At 33.0% G+C, this 23,453-nt stretch overlaps 1 protein-coding gene across 1 annotated transcript; it reads left to right on the top strand.

The window, feature by feature from the left end:
- On the top strand, window positions 2,679-2,999 carry LOC107636638. The gene has a single exon (XM_016340135.1). It carries the CDS (start codon window positions 2,679-2,681, stop codon window positions 2,997-2,999), a length of 321 nt encoding a protein of 106 aa, XP_016195621.1.

Below are 23,453 nucleotides of genomic sequence, written 5' to 3' on the forward strand. Positions count from 1 at the left end.
GCATTGTAGAATGGTCTTTGTCCATGATATCTTGGAGGGTGTTATTGCCTAAAGGGTTGATCAGATCCTCTTGGCTCCATCCATCTTTGATTTCTCTGACCTTGATGCATGTTCTTGTTATAACTTTCACTCCTTTCAACAATAATAGAACCAAACTCAAAGCGAGAGGGGTGAGAATTCATAGTAGCTAATGAAAATAAAAGGAGAAAATAAAGACAAATAAACAAGTAAAAGAAAAATATTTACAATAACCAATAATAAGGCACACGATTGCAGTTCCCTGGCAACGGCGCCATTTTGAAGAACTGAAGATTGATGGTTTAGAAGTTATAGTAAACTCTCGTTGCAAGTATAGTTACTAAACCAAGCAATCAACCTTTCTTACAAACGTTTTGGTTGTCACAAGTAACAAACCCCTTAAAAATTGATAACCGAGTATTTAAACCTCGGGTCGTCTTCTCAAGGAACTGCAGGGAAGTATGTTCTTATTATTGGTTATGAAGATTGTAAATTGGGGTTTTGAAGATGAGGAACAGGTAATTTAAATGGCAAGTAAAATAAATAAATAACTGTAAAATAAACCTTTGGCAAAGTATGAGAAATTGGAAGTCCTATCCTAGTTATCCTTATCAATGATGATGAAAATTGAATCTTAATTCCACTTAGTTAACCTTTACTTAAAGCAAAGGAAGGTCAAGCGACTAATTAGTTTGATCTTCAGATCCTAGTTACTTCCTAAGAAAAGATTGGGATTATTGAAGTTTAATTCAATTAGCAAAGGTAACAATTATCAATCATGTTGAGTTTGATAACTCCTGAGTTACTTATTTCTTAACCAAGACCAAAAGGGAAAAAGTAGATCTATTCGGATAAAAATATCTTCAGATTGGAAGCAACAGTAACATAAATAAAAGAGAGCAATAATATACTGAAATACCTTAAATAACATTAATTAAAAGAATCATCTGTAACATAGAAAAGTTCAGAAGTCAAATTGAGAAAATAATTAATTAAAAGGAAAGTTGAACCTGATAAAAAGGGTTGAAAGCAAGAAAAATCCTAAATCCTAATCCTAAGAGAGAGAGGAGAGAAACTCTCCCTAAAAACTACATCTAAATCATGAATAGTGAATAAATGGAGACTCCCCTTCTGAATGGATGCATTCTCCCACTTCATAACCTCTGATCTGTGCCTTCTGGACTTGGATTTGGGCCAAAAAGGGCTTCAAAAATTGCTAGGAGTGTTTTCTGTAATTTCTGGTGCGTGGCCTCTGTAACGCGTCCGCGTGGGTCACGCGGTCGCGTCATCTGGAGTTTTCCTTATCACGCGGTCGCTTCAGTTATGCGTCCGCGTCATATGCGTTTCGCTTAAGGCGTGCGATCGCGTCAATCACGCGGTCGCGTCACTGCCATTTCGCGCTGGCATGCGGCCGCGTCATCCATGCGATCGCGTCGCTGCTAGTTTCTTCAAAAACTCCATTTTGTGCTTTCCTTCCATTTTTGTATGTTTCTTTTCCATCCTTTAAGTCATTCCTGCCTTAGAAGATCTGAAACTACTCAACACATGAATCACGGCATCGAATGGAAATAAAGGGTAATTAAAATAATTACTTTTAAAGCATAGGAAACATGTTTTTTTCACTTACATCATATAATAAAGAAGGGAAAGTAAAACCATGCAATTAACATGAATAAGTGAGTGAAGGATTAAATAAATCACTTAAATTAGGCACAAAATATATCATAAAATATGGGTTTATCAGATTGGAGCAAGGATTGAGAGCACATGTTTGGGTTCCCATAGCTCTTTGAGCTGTTTATTCTTCTCCTTCATGGTTTTCATTTTGTATTTCTTTTTCTTAGTTTAGTCTTTCTTTTTTTCATTGGTAAAAGGCAAAATGGTGAGGTTTGTAAGAAAAATCCAATGAGTGAAAAAAAGGTAGAGAGTTAAACTTTGAGAAAAAAATCATAGTTATCTCAAAAATTCTTTGTATGTATTTCTGTTTTGTCGTCATGATCCTGAGGGAATTTCCTTGCAAGTTGGGTTAGCACTTAGTTGTTGAAAGCTAGGTTGAGTCCTAGACAAATTCAGATTGAGTTAGAAAATAGATTTGTCCCAGATAGGATTGGGTAGATCCTAGGGGGAAATTGGTGACTGTAATCCATTAAAAGATAGTAAAATTTTGTCACAGTTGTGATGGAGACTGGATGTAGACTACATTGCACTAAGAAGCCAAACCAGGATACATCTGTGTGTCATTCTCTTTTCTCTTCTCTATTTCTGGTTCTGCAGTATAGGAGACAAAACAGAAGTATCTCTTACCACGTTAAGAGACAAAACTATAATCTATCCTATTTTCTACTCAAAGTTTCTCTATTGAACTCAAGGTTAAAAGTCTCATTGAAAAAAGAGGCCAAGATTCAACCCTGCTTTCTCTTAGCCACTAGTAACAATCAATTGGTATCAGAGCTTGGTCTCAAAGAGATCAAGCTTCATAGCTTGGAGGAAAGATCCTGATGGCGAACAACATGGGTTTCAACATAGTGGCTTATACTTTGACAGAAGGATAGTCCAACAATAGACTTTCATTCTTCAATGAAAAAACTATAACTATTGAAAAGAAAGAATGAAGATCTTTTTTTAGTTAGTGGATTACAACCTGTGGAAAATAATCATAAATGGTCCTCAAGGCCAAGGCTGTCAACATGCTAAACTGTGAAATCAGCTTTGAGGAATACCGAAAAGTTTCAAGATGTAAAACAGCAAAAAAATTCTGGGATAAGCTCCAAGTCACACATGAAGGCACCGCACAAGTAAAAGAAACCAGAATTGACATGCTGAGTAAAGAGTATGAGATGTTCTCTATGAAGGAAGGAGAATCAATTGATGACATGTTCGAGAGATTCTCTATCATCATTAATAGTTTGGATGCTATGGGGATTACTCATTCCGAACAGATGCTAGTGAGGAAAGTCTTGAGAAGCTTGACAAGAGAGTGAAAAACTAATGCTACTATTATCTCTGAAAGTAGTAACCTAAGTCAAATTACCTATGATGAGATGAGAGAAAAGTTACTAGCATATGAAATCACTCACATAAAAAATAATTCAAAAAGGAAAGAAGTGGCTCTTAAATCTTGCACTGAATCATTGGATGATGAATCTAGTGACTGTTTATCAGATGACGAATTTGTATTTTTTGCTATAAAACTTAGAAGGATGATGACAATCAAAAGAAAAAGCAGAGGTGGCAGCTCAAAAGAACCAAAGAAGGACTCAAGAAAGGTCATTTGTCACAACTGTAGAGAAGCTGGACACTACAAATATGACTATTCAAAACTGGAAAAAGAAGACAAGTCTCAGAAGAACAAGAAGAAGGGACTTATGGCTTCTTGGGAGGAACTTAAGATTGACTCAAATGAGGAAGAAGACTTCGAAGATGAAGCACGAATCTGTTTCATGGCTGGTGAAGATCAACAAGAAGAGGTAAATTACTATGACTTATCTTTTGATGATTTGCATGTTACTATTGATAATCTCACTCACCATTCTGAAAAATTACTGAATAAATATAACAAATGCAAATCTGAAAATAAAATTTTGAATGCTGAAAATGAGTTTTTTTTTTTTAAGAAAAGGTAAAGGAGACTGAATGTGCTTTTGATCTTAATGCAAAAAATAAATTTTTTAAAATCTAAAATTAAAAAGTTCAAAGGAAAGCACATTATTGATCACTCTCAAGAACTTGTTGCTAAAAATAAAAGATTAAATAAAATTATCAAAAATTTGAATAATGATTAGCAAAATTTGTTCATAGTTTAAGCAACTTGGACAAATTACTTTCTAATCAAAGACCTTTGTTTGAAAAATCAGTTTTAGGACATGAAACAAAAATGATGTAATTTTGTAAAAATAAAAAATCACTTGCAAAATTCACCGTATCATCTTCAAAAATAAAATCATCATTTGATAAATCTGGCCCTGGATATTCATCTAATATTGATGCTGACTTTGAAAAGTCATATTTTGATAAAAATACATCTTAATCAAAATCTGAACCTGCTTTAAATAACTCTGGTCTGGGTTACATCTCTAATAATGAGGCCGTTTTTAGAAAACCATTCTTTCACAAAAGAGCCTCACGTTTTAAAAACCCATATGTGTTAAGAAATTCTAATTTAAGATTTTTTGCAAGAGGAGGTACTAATGTTAGAGATGGATCTTTCAAAAGAAATGCACCCTTTTCAAATACCAAAAAATTCAAATCTTTTAATCACCATCAACAACCTTAAATCGTGTTCAGCAACGTGCTCACACAAATCACTATTTTAATTGCAATAAACCTAGTCACTCTTTTTTTCAATGCTTTATTGACAAAAGAATACTAGAAAATAAAACATACAAGGTTGTTTGTGATTTTAATGCACTTGGGCAACTAAGAAGGATTAACTTCAAAGGATCCAAATTAGTTTGGATACCTAAGGTCACTTAAAAATTTTGAGCAGTTTTGCCTAACATTAAAGAAGAAGATAGACATGTGATACTTGAATAGTGAATGCTCTAGACAAATGATCGAAAAGTCCACTTTCTTCATCATGCTTGATAAATACAATGGAGGCTTTGTGACTTTTGGTGACAATGGTAAAGAAAAAATTGTGGCCTTAGGTAAGGTTGGTAAGAGTTTCTCAACTTTCATTGATGATGTATTTTGAGTTGATGGGTTAAAACACAATCTTCTAGGCATTAGCCAATTGTGTGATTTACATTATTTGGTTATTTTCAAGAAATTGAAATTCTTGGTGGTGTGAATAAAAAAATCGGTAAAATATTGTTTGGAGCTAAAAGATGCAATATGTATAGACTAACCTTAGAGGAATTAAAAGAACAAAATGTAGTTTGTTTTACTTCCATGGAATCTGAAAAATAGTTGTGGCACAAAAGAAATTAGGACATGCAAGCATGTTTTAAATTTCTAAACTTGTGAAAAAGAATTTGGTTAGAGGTCATCCTAAAATAAAATTTGACAAAGACATCACGTGTGATGCATGCCAATTGGGTAAACAAACTAAAAATTCTTTCAAACCCAAGGATGACATATCAACCAAAAGACCATTAGAAATGCTATATATTGATCTTTTTGGTCCTACAAGGACTCAAAGTATTGGTGGTAAGCACTATGGCTTAGTGGTGTTTGATGACTATACTAAGTTTGGATGGATTCTTTTCTTAGCTCATAAGAATGGTGCCTTTCTTGGGTTTTCAACTTTACGCAAAAAGATTCAAAATGAAAAGGATTTGAAAATAGTCTCCATTAGAAGTGATCATGGAAATAAATTTAAAAACCAAGATTTTGAAGCATTTTGTGATGAATTTGGTATTTCACATAATTTTTCATATCCTATAACACCTCAACAAAATGGGGTTGAAAGGAGAAAGAGAAGTCTTCAAGAAATGACTAGGGCTATGTCTTGTGAAAATGAAATTCCAAAATTCCTTTAGGCTGAAGCTATATTTTGAATCAAACTATTATTAAAAAATTTTTAAAAAAAATATCATATGAACTTTGGAAAGGAGTACTACCCAATCTTAAGTACTTTCATAGTTTTTTATGCAAATATTTTGTGTTAAACACTAAAGATAATCTTAAAAAATTTGATCCAAAATCTTATGAAGGTGTCTTTGTTGGATATTCAACCACTAGTAAAGCTTATAGAGTTTACATCAAAGAACATAGAATAATTAACGAGTTCATAAATGTCACTTTTTGTGATTCTAACTCCATTTTAAGTGTTATTGAGAAAATTGATACAGGAATTGAGATTGCACAAAATTTAGATAGAATTCAAAGAAAAGACAAACCTGAACTTACAATGGAAGATGATGTTCACGATTCTAGAGACCAGAATTTAGGAGACGATTATGTTTTGTCTCTTGCTGATATAGAGATTTCTGAAAATCTCAATGGAACTGATCCTGTTCATACTCAACCTGAGATTACCTCACCAAAGTCAAGAGAATGGAAATTCTTGAAGAACTATCCACATAAAATCATCATTGAAAATTTCTCTCATAGAGTTACTATAAGACTCTCAAGTAGAAAGAGATCCAAACTCAATAACCTTGCTCTTATATCACAAGTGAAACCCCAAAATGTAAAGAAAATACTTGAAGATCCCTCTTGGATAAAGGCAATGGAGAAAGAGCTGGTCCAAATTGAGAAAAACGAGGTTTAGACTCTAGTTCCTTATCCGAATAGTAAGAAGGTAACAGGTACCAAATGGATCTTTAAAAATAAATTGGGTGAGAATGGTAGTGTTGTTAGAAATAAAGCTAGATTAGTAGCTCAATGGTTTGATCAAGAGGAGAGAATTGACTTTGGTGAGTCACTTGCTCCGGTAGCTAGAATGGAAGTAATAATATTATTGCTTGCCTATGCTACCTATAAAGGACTTAAACTCTTCCAAATGGATGTTATGTGTGCTTTTTTTTTTTGAATGGCTTTATTAAGAGGGAAGTATTCGTAGCTCAACCCGTCGATTTTGAAAATAAAGATTTCCTAAATCATGTTTTTAAACTTTTCAAATCTCTTTATGGTTTGAGACAAGTTCCAAGAGTTTGGCATGAAAGACTTAGTTCTTTCTTGTTAAAAAATGGCTTTTAAATGGGTACTACGGATACTACTCTTTTCATTAAAGAATCTAATGATCATTTTATACTTGTTCAAGTTTAAGTGGATGACATTGTGTTTGGATCGGCACATAAAGTCTTGTGTGATGAATTTGGAAAATTAATTACTAATGAGTTTGATATGAGTATGATGGGAGAAATCACATTCTTCCTAAGACTCCAAATCAAACAAACTCTTAGTGGAATATTTGTACACCAAGGTAAATATGCCAAAGAGTTAGTAAAGAAATTTAGTTTAGAAAATTCTAAACTAATGAGTACACCTATGCATCCAAATTCCAAACTTGAAAATGATAAAAAAAAAAAAGAGAAAATATGTTGATGAAACAAGATATAGAAGAATGATAGGATCTCTCATGTATTTATCCTCCTCTAGACCGAATATTATTCATAGTGTGGGTGTGTGTTCTAGATTTTAATCACAACCCAAAGAATCACATTTTTCTGTTGTAAAAAAGATTACATTAATGACACTGTTGATTATGGTCTTTGGTATCCTAAAACTGATGTATTCTGTGTAGTTGGGTATTGTGATGCAGATTTTGTGAGATCATGTGAATAGAAGAAGCACTTCAGGGATTTGTTGCCTTCTTGGACAATCTTTGAATGTGTTGTCAAGCAAGAAGCAAGCTACTATTGCTTTTTCAACGGTCGCAGGGAGACAAAAGTGGGCAGATGATGACTCCCTCTAGGTTCTATGGAGTTCAAACTATGTGTTGATAATTTTAAATAAATCTGGATCTGAACTAAATCCTTGGTGGTCCAATATGTATTTTTAAAACCACCACTAAGCCCAAGAGAAAGTTGTTTTGTTTTTTGAAGTGTGCCTCATTGATTATTTTGATCACTTATACCAAAAAGGGAGTATTTGCATTCATCCTTTTTCAAGTCAAATCAATTTCAAATTCTTTTCAATATTTTATTTGACTTATCATTTCAAATCTGCTTTCATTATTTTTAAAATTCAAAATTTCTTGAATCTCGTTTATTAAATTGGTTTGTGTTTTCAAAGAATTTTTGAGCATTCAAAGCAGTTATTAAGTGTTAACTTCTCATCTTTCTCATTACTCCACCTTTCACAATCTCTTTCTCTACACACTACTTGCATGACGACCAAGCCATGACTGATCAAGAAGAAGATCCTCTTACAACCGAGGATGAGGGATCTGATGTCTAGCCCTGTTTGATGCTGCTCTTTTCTTACAATCTATTTTCTGATGATACAATTTCTTACAATTTCTGATGACACTAACATTATTACCTGTTTTGCACTTGTGGTTTGCATATTGAATATTTTTTTTGTAGGTTTACCCTCTTTGATAACAAAAGAGGGAGTAAGTGTTGTAGAAAATAAATTTAAATAATTATATTGAAACTGTTAAACTTATAATGCTTGAGACTGGCTGTAAATTTTCTTTGTTTTAAACTATTATTTTACACAGCTCTGATTATGCATATTGCTCTGATTGTGAATATTGCTTATACTTATTACAGCTTTTGTTTGGTTTCTGAGCTTTTAATTAAGGCTGCTCCTTGATGTTCCAACTGAAAAACTGTTTCTAAAACATTGGTTTATCATTTGTTTTTGTTGAATTTTATTTCCGGATTTTAGTTGTTGAACTCTGTGGGATGATTGTAACTTAACTTTTACACTTTTACCTGCTCTACACGTTTGCAAATGCGTTGAACTATTTTTTGTAAGGACCCAATTTCCAGTACGTCATGATCATACTGAAAACTGAGTGTTACTAACTTGCCTTCCTAGACTTAACTATTACTTATTATTAAGTCTGTAATTATGTTAGGACGAGATTGATTTTTCTTGGAAACTTTCTCCTTTTTACGTGAAAATCTTGGTACGAAAACGGTGGATTTCAAAAAGCTTAAACATTCACATACAGAATTACAGGAAACCAATGAGTAAAGCAGCAAGTAAGATAAGTATAATAATGTACATCACAAACATTATAAACAAGAGTCATACAGAAGTCAGATCAGTGTACCAATTTATACTGCTTATTACTATATATACTTATACGTACATACAGATATATAACGTTCTGGGCCTTGGCCCATAAAGGAAGCCCATAATCTAGAATCCGAACTAATCTAGCCATTCTGTACAACTCCTAATCTCTCAGTAGATCTATCCAAAAGTGAGAGACTAAACCAAAATTTCTACACTAAGCTGAAGGCGCCACCCAAAATACACTATCGGCTCTTACTGTTCCTGATCAATCATTGCAGCCAAAAGACGAGATTACTATCACCTTCATATCCTGCAATGGTCCTGTTTACATCTAAAGGGGAAAAAGGAAGAGGTAAGAACTGAAAAATTCTTAGTTGGGTCGGGGTAGATAATTAGGTTCATTTTATTTTAATCCTTAGTGAACAGCAACACACCACAGAACACAGACAAACTTCAACAAAGCATGACAAGTAATTCACTCAAAAGTCAATTAACAAAAAAGTACAAAGACACGTTCAAAGAATTTCACAACATAGAGATATGCGCAAACAAGTATGATGCATGTCTAGTCCTACACAGGCCATGTTCTCATGTGTCAATTTGTTGCCCAATTTTCGACACTGGCCCTGAGATAAGCGTTTCGTACCGCCGTCCTTATCTCAGCCAACGTCCCCTCCATGAGCGTTACGCATCGCCGTCCTCATGGGGAAACTTTTCTTTCAGAATCCAGTGAGCGTTACGCATCGCCATCCCCACTAAGTCGCCCTATAGTGTCAAGTGAGCGTTACGCATCGCCGTCCCCACTAGACACTTGGCATTAAGGCCCTAACAGTACTCAATTTCTTTTCAATCTTTGCTCTCTACTCTACTGCGGTAGAGATCCTTTAATTAATACTTTCTTTTTCTATCTTCTCTACTGTGGCAGACGTTCATCAAATTCTTTTAATCTTTGTTCTCTACTCTTCTGTGGCAGAGATCCTTTTACTTAATATATCCTTCTTTTTATTCTTTTTCTTTTCTTTTCTTCCTCATCTTTCTCTCTTCTTTTCTTTCCTATCACTCCATAATATAAATTATATTCGTAAATGAGTAATTTTAAAGAAGTATTTAAAATAATATTTATAATCTTCTTTTAATACTTAGTTTATAAAATCTTATTTTTAAAACTTTTATTAATTACTTCCTAAATCATGAATTTTTTAATATTCTATTTTAATCTCAATATTTTATAAAATTATATTTGAACCCTCACTTATTTTCATATTTATAAAAATGACCTGAACTTTTATAAAATATCCATTTTATCCCTGAACTTTACTTATTACCCAAAATACCTGAAAACTTATATAATTATAAATTTTACCTCATTTTTTATACACAAATACAATGTTACCCTTTAAAAATAAAGTTTAAATACTAATTTTCCTCTTATGCCAAAATCGAAACCCTTAGCCCTTCCCTTTCAAAATATTACTTGTATTTTAATCTATTTTCGAATCTTTCGATTATCGATTTTTCTCAACTTTTAATTTAATCTTTCAACCACCAAATCTCATCAATTTTCTCAAAATACCACATCAAAACAGTCCCAAAACCATTAAAACTACCACAATTGAGCTGTTTCTCATAGCTAAACTAACAAATCACAAGCAACAACAATAATTCAACATAAACTCATTCAAATTCAAAAAATAATCAACCAAATCAACAATTACTTATCAAATTCATATTTAATTATTATAAATTTATCAAAATTCTACCTCCGTACGAATTCAAAATCAACAAAACTCCAGAAAAAATTTTTGATCGAGCTGCAGAAGAAAAAAACGTCAAAAATCATCTGTGTCTCCTAGAACTCCAATTGGACGAACTCAAGAAGAAGGGGAGTTATGTTACCGTCAACTTCTACCGAACAAAAATGACACCAACACGTAAAGAAAGAGGATATAAATACTTTTATCAGATTAAATTTTTAATTGGAGTTACATATCACAAAAAATTGAAGTCGAAAATTTTAGTGAGGTTATGGTTTTCTTCCTTGCAAGGTTCGGCCTTTCCTTTCCTTATTTCCTTTCTTATGAGTTCGGTGAAGAAGGGAACAAATATGAAACAAATAAAGATGTTTTGGTGATTTAATGAAATAGGTTATGTATCATGTTTATATATTTATATATGCATGCATAAGCCACGTTTGGCTTTTATTAATCTTTGCTTCCTTAATGGCTTAAGCCAAAGAAAGGAACCAAGGAAATTATTATTCATTGAATAATAATCTTAATTAAGATGCCCATAGGTTTAATTTGATTCACGGTTCTCTCTTGGCTTTGGCCGAAAATGAATAGAAACAAGGAAATGATATTAATTGGTGGTGATGTTATGTTTAATGAAACACCATTCCTTTATGTGATTCCACATTTCTATTCCTTCCTTTTTCCAAGTAATGGTTCGGCTATTTAATTTAGTGGAAGGTGATTCAGTAAGGGTAAAGGGGCAGATGTCAAATTTTAGTGTAACCAAGTCAACGGTTTAAATTATAAATATCTTAAATGGATAATTATAAAAATTAGATATATTATTACTATTACTATATAATTGACTTTTACTAACATTTAAAAAATGTTACTAAATCATATTAAAATGTTACCTATATATATTAGTAACATTTTAACAAATGTTAAATATATCCTATGTTACTAAAGAGTTTTATTAATATTTTTCTAAAGATTTAATAACATTTAGTAAAAATATTACAATAGATCTTCTATAGTAATATTATGAGATATGTTACAATATACTTTTCTTGGTAACACTTAAAGAAATGTTACAATACATATATCTTGTAACACTTAGAAAAATGTTACCATAGATAACTTTTTGTAACACTTAATAAATGTTATAATAGATATTTTATATAACACTTAAAAAAATGTTACTATAGATATTTTTTGTAACACTTAAAAAAATATTACTATAAGTATTTTTTGTAACACTTAAAAAATGTTACAAAAGATCTTTAGTAATATTTTTTTAGTTATATTATACTATTTTTATTTTATATTATACACAATATAAATATACTAAAATTAATTACTACAACATGAAATATTTCATTAAATTCACAAATCCACAAAATAAAATTTTTATAACCTCTTTCATTAATCAATAATCATTGTACAAATTTACTTCATAATGTAAATAAAATGAGAAAAGAAAAAAAATACTTATAGCACTTAAACTCTATGAACATTCTATATAAAAAAATCAATGTTTTGTTGTGAATTAGATCAAAGATACACTGAACGATGAGGAAAAACTGAATGTGGTACATCTTCAACTTCAGCTAGCACAACTAAGAATGTTTCCAGTAGAAGGATAGGCATGTCAGATGGCAATTTGTCTAGCAAAGTCAGGAGAACAACACTGAGTTGTTCATGAGCCTGTAGGATTACGAAACCAATCAAACTCAGGTAGCATTGAAGCAGCCCCACAACATAAGTGAACATATGCGTACAAAATATAAATTTTAGGCAGGGAGATCATTTCCATTTAATATGCAAATAATTAAAATATGAACTTACAGTTTCTCACCAAACATCAAATTATGGTAAATAGAGAATTGATGGTGTGGTTCTTCTAGCTTCACCAAATATGTATACCAATGCCTCCTCTGGTGTCTTTGCACTAGGATCTGACAGCAGAGATGGAAGTCATAATGAATGTTCTTGTTAAGATATAGACAAGAAAATCATTCACTTATTAAGATATAGAGAATAACAAACCCAACCCTGCAAAGCAAATATATATTCTCCTCACTGCAAATAAATCAGAGGAAGAAAAAAGTAATCATCATAAATAGATAGCAAAGCTGGAAGGACAGTTCACTACTACATTTTGAATATTTAGTAACATTTCTCTTTTAACATTTGTTAAAGTGTTAGTAATGGTCATAAAATTAAATATTAACAAACATTTATTATAAATGTTAGTAAATATATTTAATTTTTATAAAATTCTTCCTAAAAATGTTACCTATTATTGTCAATTAAAAGTCACTCCCAGATAAACAAATCTAAAGGGTAAATAGAAACCACTCACAATCATTTTCACTCCTCTTCACGCTGTGAAACGCTATAAACCCTATCTCGCTCCTCCTTAACCCTCAATCATCTCTTGCTCTGCTTTCATATTCAAATTTTTTATTTCACTCTCCGATCCACTACAGTAAGCATTTTCTCTCTTGTTTAATTTTTTTTCTATTCACGGAGTTCTTCAATTTCTCAACTGTTGCTGATTTCGATCCAGATTTGAATTGTCGCTGCCTCTGCTTGCCACGTTAGCTATCATCATTGTCACTGTCTATGTGCAGGTAGGCCATCCGTTGCTCCTGGCTTATAGTCATCGCAGAACCACCTCCGATCTCGGTCACTGCCCTCAGGCATTGTCTCTGTCACTGCAAACGCGAAGGTCGCTGCTGATAACCCCACGAGAAAAGCGGGTTTGTTGGACTCATCAAAAGATGTTGAGTTCTCTATTATTGTTACAATCTACTACTTTCTTCGTAATTATTTCTGAAAGTAAGTGATTTTTCTGGATTTAGAGTTAAATTTAATTGCAATTCTGAATTTGGATACTGAAATCCTGCTTGATCTAACATTGCTGTTGATTCGTGTTATTGTTGTTCTGGTTGGAATTCAAATTTGAAATCTGAAATCCCTTTCATAGATCATATCAGTGTTACCATGGCAGTAATGTAAGTAATGCAAGAGTGTGATCCATAAACACTTCAGCTCATTTTTAACTTTTGCAAACTTCATGTCTTCCTAACTCCATCTTATCTGCATCTGCTATTGGCCTTTGTCAGTGGAACATTGATTCTGAAGAAGGGTATGTTGTTTACATTGTGTGGGGTGTAGTTATATGTTTATATTTCCTAATGTTGTTCTCAAGTTTTTCCAGCTGATGCTATGTATCAAAATTGTAATTGTTCAATTCTGAAGGGCAGTTGTGAAATTTTTCATTTTTATTCTGGAATTGTTTTCTAAGCTATAATGAAGTCAGAGAAAAAAATATTTCAATGTGAAGGAACCAGCAAAGCAGCACAATCAGAAGCAGTCGCAGTTGCGAGCCAATCCAAAAAGAGCACTTTCTGATAATGCTTTTCTTCAGCGTAAGAAGAAAGCTGTTCTTCAGGATGTTACTAATGTTTTCTGTGAGAATACATACAGGAGCTGTTTCAATTCAACTAAAGTTCAGGTTCTTAACAAAAGTATTTTCTTGTTGGTTGATTGGTACTGCATTCATGGAAAGTTTCTCAGTATCATTGTCCTTGCTGAAGAGTGGTGTTTGTGACTATTGCCAAGGTTAGAAGAGCAAGCTGGCCAAGGCTAGCAGAAACGATGTATCCAAAGTGGCGCCTTCTGCTGCTGCACAGCAACATGTTCAAGTTCACTACAAAACAGAGTTTTTCGGAGCCAGGTCTTAAATTAGAAGATGCATCTTGTTCAATTAATACTACGTGTGAAAGAGGGTGGCAAGAATGATAAAACTCATGCATCAGGAATCTCTCCTCTGCCTTTGATTTCTCAGAAGAAAGGTTTTTACTGTCTTTTTTATCATAGCCCAAGTCTGTAATGTTTATATGTTACCTTGTATATTAAGTTATTATTATTATTATTATTATTATTATTATTATTATTAAAAAATCATTACTATATTAGCTAATTTCAGCCAATATTATAGTTTTTGTTAATTTTAGTCAATATAAAGGCCATTGAATTTAAGTAGAGGATTGAAAGGTGGTTCTATGAATAATATCATTGATGAACTAGAGGATACTACATCAAACCCTTCACATATATGATGGTAGGCTACCAGTTATAGTTGTGTCATTGAGAACTTTTATGGTAACACTGTTTACACTCAGATATTTTACTTTATTATGTTAACATTCCAGAACTTGGAGTGCTTAGCTAGAGATTAGATGCTAATAACTATGAAACAAATCCAGAGCTGAAAAAGATTTGTGAAGAACGCGGTTACTCCTACATGGTTTGTTATGCGAATGTTCATTTCCACAATTTCATGTGCCACACTCTCATTTAGAACTAACTCCTAAACTCAAAACAAATAACTATATGCAAATAAGAATGAATAAAATGCAAAAACATGACTTTATGAAAATTCTTGCTGTATGTTAATGCCTCTTTTACAGATTGACTTGAGGTACATTTTCTGCAAGATGTCTATGAGGTCTGCCCAGAGAAATTGCCAAGCTATGAAGAGAAGATCAAAAGCTTCTTTGAAGAGCATTTTCACACCGACGAGGAGATCCGCTATTGTGTTGCTGGAACTGGTAGGTGCAATTTTCTTTTGTTTTTCATTGTTCTCCGTCAATACCTAGTGACTTTCTTCACCATGTTACATTGCTAAAGCCTAAATCTTTACTTCTTCACCTTAGGGTACTTTGATGTAAGGAATTATAAAGATGGTTGGATTTGTGTATGGGTGAAGAAAGGAGGACTAATCATCTTACCTGCTGGAATTTTTCTAATTGCTAAACTTTTTGTTAGTTGTATTCTTGTACATCTCTTAAGAATTAAGGTGATGATTTGCTACTTTTTCGTTTCATGCTTGTTCCGATTTATTTTTAATTTTGTTCAAAAAAATTTCTTGCAGAAGAATAGTAGCATTATTCTAATATGATCATAGTGTGCGTTTCAATGTTTTAGACTTGTTTATAATAATAAAGGACAAGAAATTCATTTTGTATAACTATAATTTTCACACTTGTGTGTTTGAAATGTTTAGGGTCTTAGAGAGAAAGTGGCAACAACACCTAGTGCTCCACCTGCTACAACACCTCAGCTTGCCCAGTGAGTATTACAGCTTGTGATTATGCGATAGTTGTAATTTGTGTATGGTGTTTTTATTTTATTAAATAGTCAAATGTTTATATTTTTTCCTTCATATCTTGGTTACCATTTTTCAACGTTTCTTCTAATTCTCGCTTCTTTGTTGAAAGTTTTGTGTTTTTTTTCTTTGCTGACCCCCACACTCACTCACTCTCGGCTCGCCATCTTCATTGTCATTTTCATTCTTTTGGTCTCATTCTGCTTCCCCTCACTCCATTTCAGCCGTTCTAGTCTCGTTCTTCTCTTGCTCGCCTTCACCGCGCGCTACCGTCACTGGTTGTTGTCAATTCTGGTAAGGTTTTTCTGCTAGCTTTTTATCTTATGATTTTCTGCATTTTCATGTGTAATTTTCTTAATTAATGACATTTGTGGTGTCTTGCTATTTGCTAAGATGTGGTTGTTAAATACTTAAACTATGCAATATCTTTAGTAAAATTTGCTAAAAAACGCAAGAACTATGAGAGGAAAAGGAATGTCTTGTTACAGTTGGAATTAGTTGTCTAATGGCTCTGAAAATCAAGGTATTGATATTGTTTTCAATTTGTTATTTTAAGTGTGTTCTGTTAAAGAGTTCTTCAAATTTGAGCAATATTGGCAAGGTGTGTGACTTTCCTTTGATAATGGAAAAACTATCCTTCCAGCTCTGTCATCTATTTATGATGATTACTTTTTTCTTCCTGTGATTTATTTGTAGTGAGGATAATATATATTTACTTTGCAGGGTTGGGTTTGCTATTCTCTATATCTTAATAAGTGAATGCTTTTCTTATCTATATCTTAACAAGAACATTCATTAGAACTTCTATCTCTTCTGTCAGATCCTAGTGCTAAGACACCAGAGGAGGCCTTGGTATACATATTTGGCGAAGCTAGAAGAACTACACCATCAATTCTCTATTTACCACAATTTGATGTTTGGTGGGAAACTGTAAGTGCATATTTTAATTATTTGTATGTAAAATGAAAATGATCTTCCTGCCCAAAATTTATATTTTGTACGCATGTGTTCACTTATGTTGTGGGGCTGCTTCAATGCTACCTGAGTTTGATTGGTTTCATAATCCTGCAGGCTCTTGAACAACTCAGAGCTGTTCTCCTGATTTTGCTAGACGAATTGCCATCTGACATGCCTATCCTTCTATTGAGAACATCATCAGTTGTGCTAGCTGAAGTTGAAGATGTACCACATTCAGTTTTCCCTCATCATTCAGTGTATCTTTGATCTAATTCACAACAAACACTGATTTTTTTATATGGAATGTTCAGAGTTTAAGTGCTATAAGTATTTTTTTCTTTTTTCATTTTATTTGCATCACGAAGTAAATTTGTACAATGATTATTGATTAATGAAAGAGATTATAAAATTTTCATTTTGTGAATTTTTGAATTTATTGAAATATTTCATTTTGTAGTAATTAATTTTAGTATATTTATATTGTGTATAAAATAAAATAAAAAATAGTATAATATAACTAAAAAATGTTACTAAAGATCTTTTGTAACATTTTTTAAGTGTTACAAAAAATACTTATCATAACATTTTTTTAAGTGTTACAAAAAATATTTATGGTAACATTTTTTAAGTGTTACATAAAATATCTATATCCAACTGCAACAAGACATTCCTTTTCCTCTCATAGTTCTTGCATTTTTTAGCAGATTTTACTAAAGATATTGCACAATTTAAGTATTTAACAACCACATCTTAGCAAATAGCAAGACACCACAAATGTCATTAATTAAGAAAATTACACATGAAAATGCAGAAAAGCACAAGATAAAAAAGCTAGTAGAACAAGCCTTACCAGAATTATAATGAATATTTTTATTCTTGGGCTTTCTTCTTTTGTGTGCGTGTGGGGTAAAGAAGTATTGCCAATGAAAAAGAAAACACCAACCCAACTAACCCACTGAAGGGTTGAAATTGATGAGTGCCGGTTATCCAAAGAGTGTTACTATATGTTAAAAGGCCACCCTTTTGCAAGAAAAAAGTGGATGTGATTATCCCAGTGCGTATCCCTATCGGAATTGAGAGGCTACCTCTATTTCCCTGTCGGGCACCTGACAGAGACAAAGATAAAAGCCAAAGTCATGGAACTGCTATCAGGGACCTGGAACCAAAGCAAAAGAAATGACAAGATTTTGAATTGGCAAATGAGAATATGGAGGTAATAATGAAAATATATGTCATCACAGTTTAGTTTGGTAAATACTGTGTCCTACACAAACCACTAACTACAACTAAAATCCGCCATAAAAACCATAGACTTCTTAGTGTTGTTAATAGAATGGGAAAAAAGAAACCAAATATATGTGCTGTGAAAGCCAAAGCATAACCATGAATAATATCCAAAACAAACTCCAGAAAGAAAACAAACCTCTGCAATAAAGAAAACACTAGCCCTGAAATGATGACTCCATGAAAATACCCCAGATCAACTGCAATTTCTTGCGGAAACCATGACCTAAAAAGCAATTCTTCTACCAGGTCAATGCCACTGGCCATTACAGTTCCTTGAACAACCACCAAAATCATTTTCCCGTACACTTTAAAACATGTCACAGCATCTAAAGATGACGGACTACAAGGCCATGAAAAAGTTGCACAACCAAGAAATGCATTCACAGCATGGATTGAAAAAACGAGGATGATGCCACCAAGGAAGCCCTTCAACAATTCAAATATCTGCAAGAACCACCAAAAATTTTAATACATTCATTCTCGTTACTGTAATTTCAATTTTTATTATACATATTCGAGGGGCAAAGAAGAAGATTGAAACATGATATTGACATTTGACAACACATTCCAATACTATCTTCAGATATTTATTCTGAGACTTTTTTACTGATTTTCATCTCAAACTTGTACCTAGTGTGACGATTTCAAGTCCAAACCATACTGCTCAAATGCATTTTCGTACCCACGAATTCTTTTTCCCCATAACATGATAGGTATCACTGTTGAAGTGTACAGGCCAACGATGCAAGTGAACTCGGCAAATTTGGAAGCGGTCTGTGTTGTCCAGCTCCGAACCAATGTCGGAAGCAATGGAATAGCAACAGGAGACCATAGAACAAGGATCATACCAACAAATCTTACCAGAATTGACAACAACCTTACCAGAGATAAAAATGCTTATTTTTGGCATGCTTAATTAAACAAATAAAAAGTTTCAAATAGCTAATTAAAAAGACTTGCAATCAAAAATCAGAAATAAATGCTCAAGAATTGACTCACATTAAACTTTGAAGCATGGAAAATGATGGTGGGAGAGCATATGCAATCATAAAAAAATTGAAATTCAATTTAAAAAATATTTAAAACTTAAATTCAACAAAATTTACAATCATTGGGCTTTATATATACTAAAATTAACAACTTACTATAATATTGGCTGAAATTAGCTGACATAGTAATAATGAGGTGGAATTAGCAGGAGAATAAAAGGTATTAACAAAAGTCCTTTCTTTAAAAAAGCCTTTGTTTGAAAATATCAGTGACCAAAAGCAACATATTTGAAACAACCAACTCACATGATCTTTGTATTTAACAAGAGCAAAAAAGGAAGTTAACTATAATTAGTGGAAGACAATAGCACAAAGTTAAGCGTCATACATTAAAGAAAGAAGAAAGAAAAGGGGAATAAAAGGCTTTTTCCTCCTTAATCTCCCTCAGTGTGGCACACAAAAAGACAAACCCAACTTGGATTTCACACTTTCACAGTTCACACCATAAACACTAAAGAAGGAAATAAGAGGAAATATTGCATAACACAGAACTAAAACAAAAGAGAAATATTTCCCAATTTAAACCCTCTTTTTCATAATAATTTTCTCATGCCTTTTTTCTTTTTAAGATCCACCACATGAATCCAACTCCAGCTCTTATGAGAGAAAAGCATATGTACTACTTCAATTTTCTTTCTCTAACTTGCATGGAAATGGAACTACAAATTACAGAACCACAAATTTAAGTGCAAATTTAGGGACAGAAACTCATAAAAAAGTGAACTTTGTACTAATTCTAACTGTAAAAATAAGAAAGCAAATAATTTTCGAATAGAAAGTTTTGAAAGTTGTTAAGTACAAGGAAAAAGACATGAAGCAAATGCAGAGAGAAACATAGTAAGGGTTTACCAATGAAGCATTAGACTTGAAGGTCACTCTTGTAGCGACGTTTGCATTTGCGGTGACAGAGACGATGCCTGACCAAGATCGAAGGCAGTTCTGCGATGACTACAAAGCCAGGAGCAACGGAGGGCCTACATACACAACAACGGTGACAATGACGATAGCTAACGCGGCAAGCATTGGCAGCAACAACGAGCAGTGATAATTTAGATTTGGATCAAAATTAGCAACAATTGAGAAATTGAACAACTCCATGAATAGAAAAAAATTAAAGAAGAGAGAAAATGCTTACCGCAGTGGAGAGTAAAATCGAGAATTTGAATCTGAAGGCAGAGTAAGAGATGATTGAGGTCTCAAGAGGAACGAGATAGGGTTTACAGCATTTTTTCTAGCATGAGGAGGAGTGAGAACGATTGTGAGTGGTTTCTATTTACCCTTCAGATTTGTTTATTTGGAAATTGGGAATGACTTTTAATTGACAATAGGTAACATTTTTAGAAAGTTTTTTAAAAACTAAATATATTTGTTAACATTTATAAATAAATGTTACTTAATATTGAATTTTATGACCATTACTAACACTTTAACAAATGTTAAAAGAGAAATGTTACTAAATCTTCAAAATGTAGTAGTGTACACAAGTAATAATATATTTAGGGTTAAATATGAGTTACTAATATATATGACATTAGTAACTTAAGGATGAAAGATATTTGATGAAGCATTAGCAATTCTATGCTCATTGATAAACTATAATTTTATGGTTTATTTTGTATAGAATTGAGTGGATTTTGTCAACTATTCTCACACTTATCCATATAACATGTTTTTGAGATTCCTTCCTAATATGTACTTAAGAATGAAAACATGCTTTCTAAGCCTTAAAATTGCTAATTTTTAATCCTCTTTTATTACCATTCGATGCCGTGATATGTTTGTTAAGTGTTTTCAGGGTTATATGGCAAGAATGGCTCAAAAGATGAAAAGGAAGCATGCAAAAGTGGAAGGAACACAAGAAATTAAGGATTTGAGAAGTTAGCCTCGACGCATACACGTGACTGACGCGTGTGTGTGACCAAGTACAGCATACACGTGAATGACGTGTGTGCGTGACTGATGCGTACGCGTGGCCAGTTGACGTTGGGATTTTTGCCAGTAAAGAATGTCATAAAAACAGTCGCGTTGTAGATATAGTCTCTAAACCGACAAAAAATCCCTTCGTACAAACGTTTTGGTTGTCACAAGTAACAAACTCCTTTGAAATTGATAACCGAGTATTCAAACCTCGGGTCGTCTTCTCAAGGAATTGCAGGGAGGTATGCTCTTATTATTGGTTATGAGTTGTAAATTGGGGTTTATTAGGAGGTAAGGCGGGAATATATTGAATGACAAGTAAAATAAAATAATAACAATAATAAAATCTCTTGGCAAGGTATAAGAATTGGAATTCCTATCCTAGTTATCCTTATCAAGTGTGAAGAGAATTGGGTTTTAATCCCACTTGGTCAGCCTTTATTAAACAAAGGAAGATTAAGTGGACTGATTAGCTTGATTCTCAAGTCCTAGTCAACTCCTGTGGGGAGACTAGTGTTAGAGCAATCTTAGCTAAAGCAAAATCTGCCCATTTCAATCACTTGCTGAGTTTGATAGCTCAAGTACTACCAATCACTTTACCAAAGCCAAAAGGGAGAAAAATATCTAAATTAAATTGAAGGCAATCTTAAACAAAGCAAAGCAATCTTAAATCTGAAATGCCTCAAATAACATTAATTAAGAAAATTATATGTAACATAGAAGAGTTCATAAATTAAATTGGGAAAATAAATAAAAATAAAGAACCTGGGATTGAGAGTCACTCCTAAAACTAAGAGAAATCCTAAATCCTAATCCTAAGAGAGAGGAGAGAACCTCTCTCTCTAAAAACTACATCTACTCCTAAAATTGTAAATATGAGAGCCTCCTATGAATGAATGCATGCCCCCACTTTATAGCCTCTAATCTGTGTTTTCTGGGCCGAGAACTGGGTCGAAAACAGCCTGAAAATCGCTGGAGAAGAATTCAAACACGCTGATTTCCGTCACTGCAACACGGCCGCATGGATCACGCGATCGCGTCACCTAGCTTCAGAGGAACTATAGCATATTATATATCAAATCGAAGCCCCGGACGTTAGCTTTCCAACGCAATTGGAATCGCGTCATTTGGACCTCTGTAGCTAAAGTTATAGCCATTTGAGTGCAAAGAGGTCAGGCTGGACAGCTTAGTAATTTCTCCAACTTCTTGTATTCCTTCCACTTTTGCATGCTTTCTTTCCATCCTCTGAGCCATTCCTGCCCTGTAATCTCTGAAAACACTTAACACATATATCAAGGCATCTAATGGTGATAAGAGAGGATTAATATTAGAAATTATAAGTCCAAAGAAGCATGTTTTCAATCAAAGCACATAATTAGGAAGGCAAATGTAAAACCATACAAATAGTATGAATAAGTGGGTAAAGAGTAGATAAAAACCACTCAATTGAGCACAAGATAAACCATAAAATAGTGGTTTATCAACCTCCCCACACTTAAACAATAGCATGTCCTCATGCTAAGCTCAAGAGAAACTATAAAGATGAAGAGGAATGATAGAGAGTATGATATGCAACCTATGAATGTAACTACATGCTAAGATGTTTCTACTTACTTGGTTAAAAATAAACAAATCTTTCAAGAATAAATATGAACTGGATTTCACTAATTCAAATCAGACAATAAAAAGCAAGTGAACTTGTAAGAAGATAGCTCATGAAAGCAGGGAACAAGGAATTGAGCATCGAACCCTCACTGGTAGTGTATACACTCTAATCACTCAAGTGTTTTAGGTTCGATTCTCTCAATTCTCCACTAACCTTGCTTTCTAAGGCTTGCTCTTCATCTAACAATCAACATAAATTTAATGCACAAATACACAAATCAAGAGGTCTTTTAAGGGTTGTAATGGGGTCAGGGTCAAGGTAGGATTGTATTTGGCCAAGTGGACTAAAATCAGAATCCTTAATTAACTTAAACTTTTCCCACCTAACTTAAATAATCCATGTAATCATAATACAATATCTAACCATCCATTAACCATGTTTTCCACATATTCATGCATTCTAATTTCAAGTACAACTCATATGCATTGCTTTCACTACTTACTTTGGGGCATTTTGTCTCCTTTCTCTTATTTTCACTTTTTCTTTTCTTTTTCTCTCTCTCTTTTTTTATATATTTTTTTTCTTTTTTTTTTGTTTTTCTCAATGTATATGATTAATTTATTGAATGCATGAACATTTCCTAAACATTTCTTTCACATTTTTAGGAAAAACATACTCATTTCTCAAACCAAATATTTCCAAACCTAATTTCCCACACTTAAATCATAAGCACTCTCACTAGTCTAAGCTAACTAAGGATTCAAATTAAGGACATTATTGTTTTTCGCTTAGAGTTAATGATGTGCTAAAGTAAAGAACAAAGGGGTAAAATAGGCTCAAATTGGTTTGCAAAGGATAATGAAAGGTAAGGCCATATGGGTATGTAAGCTCAGTGAAACAAAGGCCTCAATCATGTAAGTGTATGCATACATCAAATTATGGAAATATAGAATTAAGCAAGACAAAGATCACAATTTTAGAGAGAAAAACACATATCAAAAATAAAATATTGGTTGAAAAATGCAACCAATTTAAATAGGCTCAAAATCTCACAGGTTTTGTGTGTTCAAGCT

Source organism: Arachis ipaensis, chromosome B04 (genome assembly GCF_000816755.2).
Source record: "Arachis ipaensis cultivar K30076 chromosome B04, Araip1.1, whole genome shotgun sequence".
Classification (NCBI taxonomy): domain Eukaryota; kingdom Viridiplantae; phylum Streptophyta; class Magnoliopsida; order Fabales; family Fabaceae; genus Arachis; species Arachis ipaensis.

Bases quoted from the DNA above. Each gene is read 5' to 3' on its own strand.
- LOC107636638 (XM_016340135.1), top strand. From the start codon at position 2,679: ATGGTCCTCAAGGCCAAGGCTGTCAACATGCTAAACTGTGAAATCAGC.